This window comes from Sander vitreus, chromosome 23 (genome assembly GCF_031162955.1).
Source record: "Sander vitreus isolate 19-12246 chromosome 23, sanVit1, whole genome shotgun sequence".
Lineage (NCBI taxonomy): Eukaryota > Metazoa > Chordata > Actinopteri > Perciformes > Percidae > Sander > Sander vitreus.
Window position 1 is genome coordinate 4,623,495 of NC_135877.1, and position 16,214 is coordinate 4,639,708.

Consider the following 16,214-nt stretch of genomic DNA (forward strand, 5'->3'; position numbering starts at 1 on the left):
GTTTCGTTAATGTTTTTATTTGAATCGAGAGCACCTACTTCAACATGAAAGCACATGAGGGAGAATACACAAGAGAAGGGCTGGTTGATGTTGGACAGAGGAATATAGTAGAAGTATAAAAAGGTGTGATGGATCCAGTTGAGCCATCACTGAGCGTGAACCAGCGCGCCGGCTCCTTGGCCGTAACCAAACCCTTTGGGCCCAAAGTTCTTAGCGTAACACGCTGCCGAGGGAAAGAGAGGAAAGAAGAAACATTAATAAGCTGCAGATTGTATTGTTCCAAAACTCCATCCTTACATTACTGACCTAAATAACATCATTTAAAAACGTTGTAAGGTGATGTGGAAGTGCGTTGCTACCAGGCTGCTTTATCATGCTAAAAGAAACCGAACAGATGAAGAAAATGAGTTCATGTTGCTGAGTCAAGCTTCCACAACAAGGGAAGGAACCTCCCCAGTGTGTGAACTATGTTGTTTAGTTGTCAAACGGGTGGCCTGTCCCTCGTGGGATTACAAGTCATTGCTATATATCATCTCAAAAATCTGCTTCTATTCTTCCATACTGTCCAGCTTAAACACAGACATTGCTTCTTAGATAAATTACAGACCAACAATATAATCTCAGCATCCTAAATGTACACAGTTTGGGTTGATATCGTTAACAGTTTCTCTTGACAAACAAATGTTAATCTGTTAATTGTTAAAAAGAAAAGTGCACACGTTTTTTTAACAAGATCCTTTAAAAAAAAAAAATAAAAAAAAAATCCCAAATAAAAATCCTTCAAGTCAGCCTGCTTTCCTCCATATCAAGTTGCTGAACTATCACTGAGCTACACATATCTTACATTATTAGGACTGATTGTGTCACGCTATTTGGAAAAAGACGTTGCTGTTGAGATTTCACTCGAATTTTGATTTTATCTTGGAGCACCACAAACCGGTTACCGCTGAGTTCCAGCGTATTGGAGATGAGCCACAGCTGGTGGTTTCCATACTAAAATCACACTGTGTGTGTGTGTGTGTGTGTGTGTGTGTGTGTGTGTGTGTTTTGACATTGCTGTTTCCCAGCTCTCATACTCGGAGCTTGTTTACCTCACATCAACGTGATGACGTTTAAAATAAGCTCACCACTCAGGTTGTGGCCAAACACTGAGGTGCAGAATTTCTGACTTTTTAAACATTTACTGAAACCACTCCCCGCTTGGCTTCAACAAAATGTCAACAAAGTGTTTGGAAATGACTTTCTTTCTTTAGTTTTCTTTTTTGCAAATGTGACATATCAGGTCTGCTGTCTACATGTCTTGAAATCGTTTGTGATTAGAGCAACACTATCCAGCAGTCAGGATGTCTCCACACCACTGGCTGATAGCAGCAGCAGCGTCTGGCCTGTTTGGGTTCAGAGCGGAGATGCAACATTCCTCCTCATCAGTACAAGGTTTCATTATGACATTAAGCAAACATCCATCTGCTGACATCTGTGTGCGTGTTATGTCTAAATCTATGTCTTCTGTTTAACCAAACCATCCCATCTCGCTGAGCTGATGAGGCGGGAGAACTCTCTGTGGAGGTCAGACTGCAGATGTTTCTGCCCACTAAAGTATAGTGGACAGTGAGCAGCTCTGTTAGCATTACGAGGCCGGCGGGATCCGGCCAAACCAACACTCCAAATGTGAAAACACTCATCTGGGACGACAGACGAGTGAGTACAAGCGGGGGGGGGGGGGTGTGTGTGTGTGTTTTGGGTTACATAAGAGCAAGTCTGTCCAGCTCTGTTTTTGCTGATACGATCACATCAGCTGACAGTAGTGACTCAGGGTGCTCTGTATGACGCTGTAGATTAAAGGTCCTATGACATGCTGCTTTTTGGATGCTTGTATATAGGCCTTAGTGGTCCCCTAATACTGTATCTGAAGTCTCTTTTATATAGTCCTTAGTGGTCCCCTAATACTGTATCTGAAGTCTCTTTTATATAGACCTTAGTGGTCCCCTAATACTGTATCTGAAGTCTCTTTTATATAGTCCTTAGTGGTCCCCTAATACTGTATCTGAAGTATCTTTTATATAGACCTTAGTGCTCCCCTAATACTGTATCTGAAGTCTCTTTTATATAGACCTTAGTGCTCCCCTAATACTGTATCTGAAGTCTCTTTTATATAGACCTTAGTGCTCCCCTAATACTGTATCTGAAGTCTCTTTTATATAGACCTTAGTGCTCCCCTAATACTGTATCTGAAGTCTCTTTTATATAGTCCTTAGTGGTCCCCTAATACTGTATCTGAAGTCTCTTTTATATAGGCCTTAGTGGTCCCCTAATACTGTATCTGAAGTCTCTTTTATATAGACCTTAGTGGTCCCCTAATACTGTATCTGAAGTCTCTTTTATATAGACCTTAGTGGTCCCCTAATACTGTATCTGAAGTCTCTTTTATATAGACCTTAGTGGTCCCCTAATACTGTATCTGAAGTAGCTTTTATATAGACCTTAGTGGTCCCCTAATACTGTATCTGAAGTCTCTTTTATATAGGCCTTAGTGGTCCCCTAATACTGTATCTGAAGTCTCTTTTATATAGGCCTTAGTGGTCCCCTAATACTGTATCTGAAGTCTCTTTTATATAGACCTTAGTGCTCCCCTAATACTGTATCTGAAGTCTCTTTTATATAGACCTTAGTGGTCCCCTAATACTGTATCTGAAGTCTCTTTTATATAGTCCTTAGTGGTCCCCTAATACTGTATCTGAAGTCTCTTTTATATAGACCTTAGTGGTCCCCTAATACTGTATCTGAAGTCTCTTTTATATAGACCTTAGTGGTCCCCTAATACTGTATCTGAAGTCTCTTTTATATAGGCCTTAGTGGTCCCCTAATACTGTATCTGAAGTCTCTTTTATATAGGCCTTAGTGGTCCCCTAATACTGTATCTGAAGTCTCTTTCCCGAAATTCAGCCTTGGTGCAGAATTACAGCCACTAGAGCCAGTCCCACAATGAGCTTTCCTTAGGATGTGCCATTTCTGTGTCGCTTTAAATGCTATTGAGGAGGAGAGAGGGGGGGGCAAGGTGGAGGGTGGGGGTGTGGCCTTGATCAGCTTGCAGCCACGGTTGTAGCTCTATTTCCTTATGGGCGGGCCAAATTCTCTGTGCGGGCAAAGCAGAGAAAGGGGAGGTAACCTTTCCCCGTATGACATCATAAAGGGAAGATTCCAGATCGGCCCATCTGAGCTTTCATTTTCTCAAAGGCAGAGCAGGATACCCAGGGCTCAGTTTACACCTATCGCCATTTCTAGCCACTAGGACCATAGGCAGGCTGGGGGAACTCATATTAATTGTTCAAAAAACCTCATAAAGTGAAATCTTTATGCCATGGGACCTTTAAATCTACTCTAGCTCTGCCAATACATACAATGTGTTGGCCAATGCAAATGTGTAGATCACCTTCTATTATTCCTGGCTCTGTTAGAACTCAACAGAAACAATCTGTCATAGTGCTCTAATGAAATCCTGCACACATTTTGTTCCATGTCAGATGTTTTAGTTCACCTTTGCAGTAGATTTCTCCGTCTTTCTCAGTCTGCGTGGTCGACTCCAGGCTCTTGCCACATTTTGCACAGCGGAAGCAGTTCTTATGCCACGGCTACAAAGAGAAAGAGATCATTTTAATTGTACAATGGCAGCTGTTCAAGTCTGTCTTCATGCTTTTTATGCTGAATCTACCTCAAATTGTCAGACCAAAAAAAAGAAAAAAAAGGTAATGTTAGCAGATGTTCCTTGGAGCGTATGTCATCATTTCCTTTCGTCAAATCCCATCAAAGCAGCTCTCCCAGCCTGGGGGGCCTTTCTGAATGTCTTCATTACCCAGAAAATTACAGGTTATGCTTTAGCCAATGAGTGGAGCCTTGTACATTTACTCCCATTAGGAAACACATTAACAGCTCTCCGCCCGATGACATCACCTGCTATAAAACAGCTGAAGTATGAATCCGCATGCGATTAGCGGCAGGAAACGCTCTACTCCCTACTCTGAGACTTATTGATTTTCTTCCTCAGAACTAAACATGCGGCTGATACATCTCTAGAGTCTTATGACTTCATCGGCTGTAGATGTGCCAGGACCCCAGTGTCCCGACAGCCTCGCACGGTTAACGCCAGCTGTTGGGAAGCTCCCATCCAAACCTTATGGAATGGCTTTAATCAGAAAAACAGGATTTGTGTTCTCTCATTAGGAGAGACCACACCAAACCTCCTGTGTGTGGTTTAGTGCTGTAAGAAACATGTGCGTTCAATCCAACAAGTTGCAGCCCTGTGGTTTGTGACTGTAGCTTGTGTTCCTGTGGAGTTAAGGGAAACATCACTGCTCTGGGTTAGAGGTTGGATTTCTCTTGGGGGCTGTTCATGCTAAAACTGTATGTAATGATCGTTAACTGTAAACTTATAAAGCTTGTAAAGCTATAGTGCGTATTTTCTGCCGCCCCTATGAGGAATTCTAAGTAATGACAACAACACTGTCGGCGCGTCCACTAGATACAAGCATCCACACAGTTGCAAATAGCCAAGGAGGACACGGAGGATTAAAAAAACATGGACTCTTCAGAAGAGGTCATTATCTTCACTCGAGCTTCTGCGCGGGAAAGTCGCCAGGCGATACAATCTTCTGAACACAGTCATACTGAGAAATACAGAGAGTTGTGTGGAGCTGATAGTCTTAATTAGCTTTGTAGCAACTCATTTGGCAACGGCTTGAATGTAACGGACGTTCATTAATATCACAAAGTTACGACCTAAAGCTTTAAATACACACAACACATTTGAAAAGTCATTATAACCCTTTCAAGTTCACACCGCAGATTCATTTCTGTGAAGTTTTGTCATTAGCGTGAACAAGAAACACCAGAACAGAGTTGCACATCCCTAAAGTCTGTGGTATCGGTTGTACACTCTCAGTCAGTGTTGTCATGACGATAAATAAATCCCCCCCCCCTTAGCCAAGAGTCATCATTCTTGGCAACCTGGCTCCACTAGTGAAAGCCTAATAATGGACTTGGCTTATATCTTGGCTGATGCCTCAGTTTAAAGGCCTGACAGTGCATATTGTATCCAAAGGGTGTTTCTTATTCTGCAAACACATCGTTCTTATATCTTAGATATAGAGATGAACAATGATCCAAAATAGTGTCTACATGACTTTACAGCATGGATGTATTATAAGAACTGGATACAGCATTCAAGGCAAAGCCCCGTTCATTCCTGCGAGAGTTGCTCAGTGGCGCATGAAGCCATCATGAAGGCAAAAATTACCCGGATGATCGGCACAGCTTCAGCACTGCGCGGCCCATAGAGCAGGCGCACTAGAAACTTCTGCCGGCCGAGATGGCTAATTCCCGTTTAAGGCCTCGCTAACTTGAATGGGGATTAAATGGTATAATTGTGCGGCTCTTCCAGTCTTTCCAAAAGTTATCGGACCAAATCGATCAAATTCTGACAGTAAAACGAGAATTTCGTGGGGGTTGCGACGCTCGGAAAAATGTATCCACTGATTTATAGGCGTTGCAATTCCACCGTTTGGCCGCTATGTTCGATTGGCTTCCGAGCCAGGCGTACTTCCTGGGGACCTGGAAAACAGCCATGCTAGCAGCTCTGTGTGGCTGTACCTCGGCACATTGGTGACATGAGCTAAATGCTGAAGTCAGCATGCTAACACGATCAAAAGGACATTATAATCAGGTGTTTGGTGTTTTAAGCCCCAAACGTCGTCTAGGCACTAGGATTAGGCAATGGTTAGGGTTAGGTGCCTTGAAGTCGACGGTCGCAGCGCTGCCTTGAAGTCGACATTGGGGGCTTAAAACACCATCGAGCTTATAATCATGCTGATGTTTAACAGACAATGTTTACCACGTTACACATCTTAGTTTAGCATTTTAGCTATCATCATCAGCTAGATGACAAGTCAGCGGTTCCCTAAAGTGATTACACTTTACCCTGAGGGGAACATGAATGCCTGTACCAAATGTCAAGGCAATCCATGTAATTAATAGATGTTGAGACAATTTATAGAAAACCACAAATGTCGACCTATTCCATGAATGTTTGTACAAAAATAACATCTTCAGGCTTTGGATTATTGAAGTAGTCAGACAAAACAAGCAACATGAAGGCACCACCTTAGGTTTGTGGTGTAAGCAGAGAGTAGAAGACGCTTTAGATAAAGCTCTCACCTTGCCTGCCCCCATGATCTTCTCCGCTGCATAGACAGAGTCTCCACACCGGGCACATTTGTCTGAACCTCCAAACTTCTGGGCAAATTTGGATGGGTTGGGGTTGGTGGTTGGTCTGTGAGTCTGTGTCCTGGGGGGGAAAAAACACATGAAGCTATGACAAATTGTTTAAAAAACAAGAGAATCCAAAAAATCACCATCAATTCAGTACATCGAAAATATATCGTTATTGTGTCAGCTAGAAGCTGAGGTTGATCCTTTAAAAAAGTAATTCATGTCAAAGAAAATGTTTTTTTTACAGATCATTCTGTAAAACACGTCCTGTACCAGAACCTCCTCCAGAACATTTACTCATTTACTAATAGTGAACCAAGTATGACTCAAAACATTGACTGCATTAATAAATACCTTGGTAAATAACCTTATGAAGTGATGTATCAATTAAACACTCATTCTTAAATGGATTAACATCTGTTTAAGACAACTTTCTTAATGATTGCAATAACATTTTAGAAGACAAAAAGAGCAGAAATAAAGCTGTCAGACTCTGCTCTGTCCTCGGCCAGTGGTGGGAAAGTGAGCAGGGCACCCTGCGCCCATGGGCCCCTGGAGCGGTGCTTATCGGAGGGTGACTGCCAGGCCCAGTGGCCCCTGAATGAAGCCCTTTGTGGCAGAGGACAGAGAGGAGGGATCCTTCTGGTTACATAATAAAGTCTTTCATAACAGTCATCACCTGATGCCCGAGGCAGGAGTAAACACTCAGGGTGGGAGTGTGTGGCTCTTGGTTTTCCTGTTTGTTTTAGTGCTTTCACATCATGTGTACATAAGAATACACAGTCGAACTAGGGCTGTGCAATTAAATCAACATTTTAATTGCGATTTTGGCCCCTAATGATCACAAAAACATAGGAATCGTGTTGTGTTCCGAATGGAAAAAATGTCATAGTTCAAGGTGTTTTCACTGTTGATTTGTGTAACCTTTTCGCATTTTTCCCAGTTCAACAACTGCAACATCTTACCTAAAAACAAAGAGTAATCGTGTTAAATAATAGTGATTTCAGTATTGACCAAAATAATCGAGCAGCCCTAAGTCTATCACTCTCCTCTCAGAAGTAGTTGTACATTTTGCAGTATGAGTACCCAGATAGTAGACCCGTCCCATTCCGGGGCCTCGGCTGCACGCCTATTAGAAAATGTACAGTATTAACCTCTTAGATAGATCATTACTCTGAATTTCAGACTTCAGCTCTGACTTTTCTCTTCTTGGATCTACACCGTTCCCCAAACCAGCTGGGAACTGCTGTAGCCAAGCTGGATTTGAGAAAGAGGCAGACTTTATTCCAATAGTCTTTTTTTCCTTTCTCAAAAGTTTGTTTTCATCTGGTAGGTGTTTACTGTCTTGTTCAAGAACCAAAGCATGTTAGCTTTGAGTTACTGGATGATCTCTCTAATTAACAGGCCACCCAGCAGTGGCTCTCACTGACATCTACCCACTCATCTAGCAATCCCCACTGACTGGTTAACTTGGAAAGCTGCTAGACTAGTGAAGAGCAATAAGGGCAAATAAATAAAATAAAATCCTTTTTTTTACAGGCATTTTCCCCCATGTCTGTATTTGGCATCAGCTTTCATGAATTCTATGTGAAGTACGTTTTTTTTAAGTTTATGTATTTCGGAACTATTTTGACTTCAGCACAATGACTGCATGCTGTTTGGGGACAATGGCATTGTCAGCCTGCAGCCACAGCTGTTAAACATCATTACACGCAGTGCGCCACTGAACTCACTGACCTTATCAACCTCACAGCAACCACTTGTGCAATAAAGTGTGATGAATGATCATAATGTACACATTTTAAGATGCCATTTGAGAGTCATATTTAAAAATGCTGTCGCTACTGGCAGCAGTGAAAGGCTTTTACTGTCAAATTGTATCTACATTTGTACATCTTAAGATGTGTTTTATAATCAGTGGTCAACACAGCTCTGACAAAGCACAGTAAAGGCCAATTTATGCTTCTGCGTTAAATCGATGCCGTGGGTACGTACGTAGGTACGCTGGAACCCTACGCAAAATATTTAACTACACGTCGCGGCGGCGCACATCGCTCAGCTGTGGCTTGGTAGCGTTGCATTTCCCCCGACTCATTTCCTGGTTCTCCTCCCTATACAACATGAAATCAAGGAGAGGGTTAACTTTTCCTGCTACAGGTTTCCGGCTGCCGTCAGAAAGGACAGGGGAGACACTTTCTCCGATTCTCCAACTATGCCTCCCAATCGCTCCGGAGCTAACCCCGTCACTCTCTTTACAACACACTCCCCATGCACACACACATACCGGCTCTGCTATACTCTTAAAGATATGCAGACACCAACGCACAAGTATAAACTTCAGGCAACTTACATAGGCTACGGCGAAAGCTCTGCGTGGAGCCTCCGCAGAACCATAAATCACGCTTTAGTAACAAACAGGAAGACAGACGCACAACACAACTCTGACCTCCAGAATATACAGTAAGGATGGATCGCATGACAATAATGATTATATCACTGCACACAGCGTCATGTTGCCCAACGCCGTGTAATACAATTTAAAACATACGACTACGACAACACGGCATACTTAAGCAGATGACTTTGGTTCCATGTTGGCTGAAATAATCATCTTGATCATGGTTATTATCATAATAATCAGCAGCCCGACTTACTCTTCGTGTTTGATTCCCAGCCGCTCTCCTCGGTCCATGTTGAGCGTCCCCGCCCCCTGACCGTAGCCGTAGCCTTTAGGGCCGTACTTCTTCCCGTAGCATGACTTGCAGTAGATCTCCTGGTCATGGATAGCCAGTGTGGTGCTGTCTAAGCCTTTCCTGCAGACCACTGAGGACACACACGCAGAGAGAAGGAGTTATGGAAGTGGAATGGTGTCACTATGCGCCTAAGAAATACAGTATCTTCTTGTGATCAGGATGTCGCTGAAATGTTCTGAGGAAAAAATTACTTGTAACTAGAAAAGGCTAGATTTACTGTACGTGGAACACATTTGAAATACTGAAAGAAGTCGAAAGAAAACATATCGTAAGAAGTGAGATTTCCATGTCTTTTTTTATTATACTGTAAAGTAGGTTGAGGTGCTATATAAATTCTGTGAAAGTATCAACACGCTCAATCCACAGAGAAATGCACAAAGCCTGCATTCAGAAACTTTGCCTTTAAACGAGCCGTCTATACGGTTGTGATGTCACAACTATACCATATATACAGTAGGTAGAATGTGCTGCTACAGTGCAGGCAAGAGACAGGCGCTAAAACGGAGCGTTTTAGACAGAGGGTGAATTACAGGTATATTCAGACAGACAGTATGAGAAAAATGTGTTTTTTGAACATTAAAGCATGTAAACATGTTCTAGTAGAAACCCAAAATACAAGTATGAACCTGAAAATGAGCATGATATTGGACATGGCAGTTAAAATGGAAGAGCTGAAAGAAGATGAACTTAAGGTAAGCACAACCGGAAAAACGCAAAGTATAATCTTTAAGTATTTGTGATACAAGTAAGTTCAACTTATAAAGTAAAAGTATTAATATACAGAGTGGGAAAAGGCATTCAGAAGTGGGGCTTCGTGTTTAATGTATATCCACATTTTCATACATAACTAGTTTTTCTGATGTCAGTACAGGATTTATTAGATTCCAATGCTACAGTAGCTGTTGGAGAAATCAGTAGTTGGCAGGTGTGTTCAAAATAAAGAATGCATTGTTTGAATAAAACAAAAGCATTGCGGTGGCTTAAGCATGCACACGGACTGTTGGGATTAGTTCTTAGTTGTAATTCTTCACACGCTCACTTTGTGCCTGTCTGATACAGGTTCAACATTTCACACAACTGGCTGGGAAAATGTCTCCACGTCTCTCTGATCTCGCAACAGGCTTGTTAGAACATGTCTGTATGTCTGATCAAATTGCACTTAAACCCTCACATTTCCATAACCATCTTTGTTGTAATTGTTATGGTTTCTCTTTTTGTCACAAGTATTTCAGTTTTCCTCGGCTACAGTTAGATCATGCATTCATGAGTACGAGCCAATCAAAGAGAAAGCCCCAGTAAGTGTACAAAGAGTCATATGAGGCTCCGTTTGCAACTGTGTGACATTTCTGTCAGTGTGTACTGTAGCTGCCTTTCATACACAGAAATGAAAAGTGGGGAATGTCAAACTGAGAAACTGGAGGAAAGGGCAAAGGAGAGCCAAGGACACCAAGTCCCCTCGCTCATCATCGTCCTCAGTAGGAGTGTCACTGACAAAGCTGCTGTTGTATGGAACTGCTGCTGGAAAAAATAAACTCATCTTTTGAGGCACTGATTGCTTTGCTCTTCTCCTGATAGCAGCTAAATGAAAGCATTAGTTTAATCCTGGTCTCTGTGCGAGGTCTTTGCTGGAACATCTTCACTGGCATTTGAAGTACGGTTCAGGAGCAGTACAAACCGTCCAACAAACTGACAATAATGCAGTGTGAAATCAACAACCGATGACCAGTGAGAGAAATGTCAGGACGAGCTCCCTTTGATGGGCAGTGGAGAGGTGAAACTAAGTTTACCAGTCTTTCTCCTTTCATGTCAGTCAGTCTGATGAATTTATTTCATTTGTAGTCTCCCATTGCCAGACCTTCCTCCACAGCGCTGCGGAGGAGGAGGGTCTGACTAGTCCACACAACATTCTGGGGTAGGAGAGAAACGTGCTCTGGTTTATTGGCATTTCTTTAAACCAATCACAATCGTCTTGGGGCGGGCGCTAAGCGCCAGACAGTGCCACAGTGCCTCTGCAAAATAGCCTCGGGAAGGAACTTGTTTTGGTGGAACGTGTGTGTACGTTCAAAAGTAGTTTTAGTCGTGCAACAGAAAACTCCGATTGGACAGATAGTCTAGCTAGCTGTCTGGATTTACCCTGCAGAGATCTGAGGAGCAGTTAACCATAGTCCTCAGAAATCCACCGGAGGTTAGAACGCCAACACAAAGAAAGAGGAAGGTAATGGACATCCGGCTGAAAAGAGTGAAATCTTGCGAATTGTCCGTCGGCAACGGAGTAATCCCGGAAGTGGAACGTCGTGGATATAGACTATTTCATTTGTAAAGAAGTACATAACATGGATTTTCTGCATTTTCTGTTTTGCTGACTGATTTTAAGAGTTGACACAAAAAAAAAAAAATCAGGATACATACAAATTTCGATTTTTTTTCCACCAGCCCTACTGTACAGTATTATAAATATAAACAATATGTGCAGGTTGATGCAATATCCGCTTTTGACAGGTCTTATGTTAATTACATTTAAGACTTTTGGCAAGGTTAGGCAACAGCTACAAAAATGCCTGAGCTTTTCTGAGACTTTTTCTTCAAGGCAAACAAACAAACAAACAAATGTGTTTGTGTACATGCTAATAGGAAAACTCACACATGTGAGACCTAAGAGTTAGCTCATGTATTAACTTTCAGGGACCTTTTTTAATTCAAGAATTTTACCATTACCCTTTTCACAAGACTTCTCACATTTTATCTCAATGTTTGTATGCCAGGTTTCAGTTTTTGAAGCCATAGCTTGTGAATTAGATGCTTTTCAGTTCTCAAATCTTAAATTGCAAAGCCTACTTCAAGAAGAGACTTCAAAACAGTTTCACTCAATGTGACAAGAACACAATAATAAAAGGGAACTCCGGGGATTTAGTATTGCACTTTCATTGTTTGGGGGACTCACAAGAGACGAGTTAAATACGAGATATCCTGACTTTTAGTCCTGAACATGGGGCAAGCGCCAAAATCGCAGCATCCTACACTTCCCATAATGCAACTCAATAGCCTATTTTGGACCACCCATGCCTCATAAATGCCCATGTCTTCAAACCCCCTGTCCCCAGTGTGTAACACAGGCTTCATGTTAAAAATGTGTAGTATTTTTTCAGATGTTAGACAGCTCCATAAGACATCATCCAACTGTATGAGTAGTACTCCCTATAGTAAGTGAACTGATCTTGGGGGGAAATCAATTAAAGAATATGTTGTACACTTGGTCAGCAGTGACATAACATATATTCTATCTCTACTTCATGGGTTAAAACATGCAAAACACAGCAATGGTCCTTTAAGTGTCAGAAGTATATGTGTTACAGCTGTACTTACTGCAGAGAAAACAGCATTTGTGGAAACTCTTCCCGTCACACTGCACTTCCTCAGCGTGGTACACTGTCCCACGGCATGCTCCACACTTGTTGCCTCCTCCCCAGTTTGGCATTGTGTGTGGTTCTAAGAAGAGAGATGGAGATATGAGAGACTGAAGCATCTGAGGCAGGGTTACTTTGTCTGTAACTCTTCCACACGCTCCGATTATGTCCACATCTGAACTATGGAAACTATTTTTTTAGGCCAAACAAAGAAAAGATGACCATGAAATTGAGCATTAATGTTTTTCAGCAATGCCCTTCACTCATTCACTCTCACACACGTTCACCTGGAGGATGGGCCAAGTGGAAATGTGTGTAACCATAACCATAGCACCTGATACACTCTACCGAGAACATAGCTCTGAAAAATAATGCACTTAAATTAGTATGTATTTCACGTATTTACTGCTGTATGCACCACACTGACTGCTGCTGTATAAGACCACTCTGGTTTCCATAGGGAGGAAGTCAGGGTTGATGGGTGGGTCATAAAACACAAGGCATTAAATGCCAAGTTTGTGTCCTGGGGAAAACACAAGACTTTCACCCAGGAAATACGTGTTCATGTCCCGGGAGTACTACTTAAGAAGACCGGTGTTGTAATCCAAACCATGATCTTTTTTCGAATCTAAACTAGTCTGTTTTTTTTAAAGATTATATTTTGGGCATTTTGGCCTTTAATTGATAGGACAGTTGTAGACAGGAAATGAGGGAGAGAGAGGTGGAAGACATGCAGCAAAGGGCCGCAGGTTGAAATCTAACCCTGGGCTGCTGCGGTAAGGACTGAGCCTAAAGCTAAACTCAACTGCAACGGCCCCTGAAAGGACCATCACCTCGCGGTGCCCTGTACCCGGCTCAGAGTCATCTTTTGTTGGCTAAACTCAAATGCAACGGCCTCTGAAACAACCAGCAGCTCACAGTCTCTGGTACGGTGTCCATATTGTAGTAACTATATCTGCCTTTGAGAACCTGTATTGCTGGATTTCTAATGTTGCATATGGTTGAATTGAATTTAAACTGAAACCACTGCTCCAGACCACCACTGCCACCCTGAGAAAAAAAAATAATAATGCAAAAGAGGTCGGCCTAAACAACAGGGCAGACTAATATCCAAAGGAATATTCCGGGCCGCCGTGCCCTAGGCAGGGCTCGACATTAAGACTTGTCCGCTTGTCCGGGAAAAGTGGATTTTTTTGTAGGGCAAGTGGAAGACAAATTTACTTTCCCCACTGGACAAGTTAAAACTCAAACAAAACTAAATGCCATGTTACTCCACGTTATGTGCCACTCATTACGTCTATTTTACCGATTTTATTTTACCAATTTGAAACTAATACGTTTTGTTCCCCACAATCCGTCGAACCAGCGTCCAACTCAGAATGCTTTGATTGGCCAATCAGGAGTCGGTCCAAGTAATAATCGCCCGCAGTACAAACATACATTTTTAATCAGCTAATATTCAACTGTAATGTAGCTACATCTTTTAAAGGGTCCCTTTAAAAGTTGTGCCTCTGCCTCTGCCGGGTAGAAAATGAAATTGTAGAGAGAAAAAAAAAAAAGTTAACACTAACATTTAGTGGCAAAATCCACACAAAAAAAAGTATAAAATGATAAATCTTTACCCAGACAAGTGACTTTTGTGCATGGACAAGTGAAACGTAAATGTACTTGTGTGTACTTGTTAAGTGTCTCAAAAAGTGAATGTCAAGCCATGCCCTACGTGCTTTTTTTGTTGTCTGATGGGCCGTGACTGCAGGATACAAACACAAACGGTAAAGAAGAAGTGTGTGCATGGAGTAAACATTGTTGTTACCACACCTCCGGAGCCCACATGATGCACCCATTCACTCCCTGACTCACATGTGCATCGGCCTATAATTACAGACTCAGTCCCCTTTAAAAAATGTGTCAAGAGCTTCCAGAAGGGACAATTTTAACATTTGAACACTATCCTTGTGTATCACCGCAAAGCAAGCCTGCTGTGATATCATACATGGGAGACTAAAATTCAAAAGCGCTGTTATTCCTAATTGAAAAGAAAACCCAGAGCAGTAGAAAGTATTAATCTTGTGGATGGCTAAATCCTCCTCCCAGCTAGATTAGAGACTGGAGAACAGGTCAGAGCATGACAGCGGATCAAAAGACCGCTAATATTACCTTCAAAGTTCCCTCAGGGGTTGGGTGTGATAAGGTCAGTGCTGAAGTGTACAGGCCAACAAGTCAGCTGAGGTGTGGTTTGATAGATGTGTTAATGTGTTAATTAATATTGTTGAACTCTTGACGTGAGGGTGATTCACCGAACCCTGTGGAAACTCTGGAATACATTACTGCCCATTACATTTTTAATTGAAGTGTAGCTAATTTATTCCTGGCACTTCTTACATAACCTTTCAGAATAATTGTCAATACACATGTGTGTGTAACCTCTGACCCTTGGAACCATGTTGAACCAAAGTAGCAGCTGGACAAGCTGGACCAAGTTATCAAAATGTATGGTTAATTGTTTAGGAATGTGACTAAATGTCGTTAGGGTTCAATACTGCTGTCCTATCGCTCAGCGTCCAACATGTCAATGGGTAACGTTACAGTTGAGTTTTCGTTCTCAAACTGTTAACTAACGTTAGCTAATGTAGCCTACATTTCGCCGCGACGTCACATATAAAATCAGGATTATAACCCCAAAGTAGCGTAAATGAACCTATTATTACTAATGAGTTATAACATTGTAAATATAAATGTATTTAGGCAAGCATGGTTTTATGCTAACGTTATCCTTTAGTTTCTTATTTTTTGACTGATAATTTGACTTTCTGTGTTTTTAAGTAGCAGAGTTCTGTAACGTTATTAGCTAAGTAACGTTAAGCTAACTGCTGCCCTTATCAACTTTATTTATCTCGGCTATAAATGCCATAAACAACAGTTTATCCAAATTATTAACGTGACTGAGACAATGCAAACGTAAAAAGATTCACTCAGAACCTGCAGCTAAACGTTCACGTTAATTAAAAACATATAAGAAACATAATTTGCTCTTTAACGAACACATTTTATATATAGGCTATATTTATATATAACGTTGATTAAAAGTACCAAAGTGCTTGTCAGTAAACCAATCTGAAAAGCATTTGGTTTTGGCAAAATGTGTTAGAAAAAAAAAAGTACCTTAAAGTAGATTTTTAAAAAGCAGGTAAGGTCTAGATGCTAAAATGACTCGGCTCCAGCTGAAAGCGTTCACTGTGTATCCAGACAACTCTCCAGCTCCTCAGCAGACTTTACTAGTACACTGACGCTGCAATGCCACATACTCCACCTATGTACTGTTTCGGTAGAAGGAGGGGTTTAAAGGGGCATGAACTCAACAATGCTGCCTTCAGGTACTGTCTGAAATTATGAATAATGAAGGGCCATGAATCCTTGCTTCATATCATACACAAAGGGGAAATAATGATGCTTTTGTTAGAATCTTAAATCAGAAAAAAACAAGTTTAGTTTTATAAGTTAGTTTAAAATATTAAAATATGGCCTTGTTTTGATGGCATTTTTGCCACCTGAGAATTACATTTTTAACTTGCAAATTTCAAATACATTCACATTGCCATAGAAACGTGTACAGTAGCAGCCTTGATGGTTGTAAAGGGATATATGGGCAGATCATTTGAGGAGTGTTGAATTAGTCTTCTGTCTACACTGTGCTGGGGAATTAAATAGGTCAGTGGTTACCAAAGTGGGGTCCAGGGACACCCAGGGGTACTTGGGGGAGTTCCAGGGGGTCCCCAGCAAAAAGGAGAAACATTTA

The 16,214-nt window shown here is 41.6% G+C and overlaps 1 protein-coding gene across 1 annotated transcript; it reads right to left on the reverse strand.

Moving 5' to 3' along the window:
- Position 1: 1 nt before the first annotated feature.
- Positions 2–15,717, reverse strand: csrp2 (cysteine and glycine-rich protein 2). The gene is made up of 6 exons (XM_078281329.1): positions 15,581–15,717; positions 12,378–12,500; positions 8,916–9,084; positions 6,208–6,337; positions 3,536–3,629; positions 2–223 (listed from the first exon to the last, which is right to left on the reverse strand). Exons 2-6 carry the CDS (start codon positions 12,487–12,489, stop codon positions 147–149), a joined length of 582 nt encoding a protein of 193 aa, XP_078137455.1. The 5' UTR covers positions 12,490–12,500; positions 15,581–15,717; the 3' UTR covers positions 2–146.
- Positions 15,718–16,214: the final 497 nt, after the last annotated feature.

Coding starts and splice junctions, on each gene's coding strand:
- csrp2 (XM_078281329.1), bottom strand. CDS start 12,489: ATGCCAAACTGGGGAGGAGGCAACAAGTGTGGAGCATGCCGTGGGACA. Junction 6,338..8,915: donor CTGGGAATCAAACACGAAGA/GTAAGTCGGGCT, acceptor TTTCCCCCCCAG/GACACAGACTCACAGACCAA. Junction 3,630..6,207: donor AGATCATGGGGGCAGGCAAG/GTGAGAGCTTTA, acceptor TTCTCTTTGTAG/CCGTGGCATAAGAACTGCTT.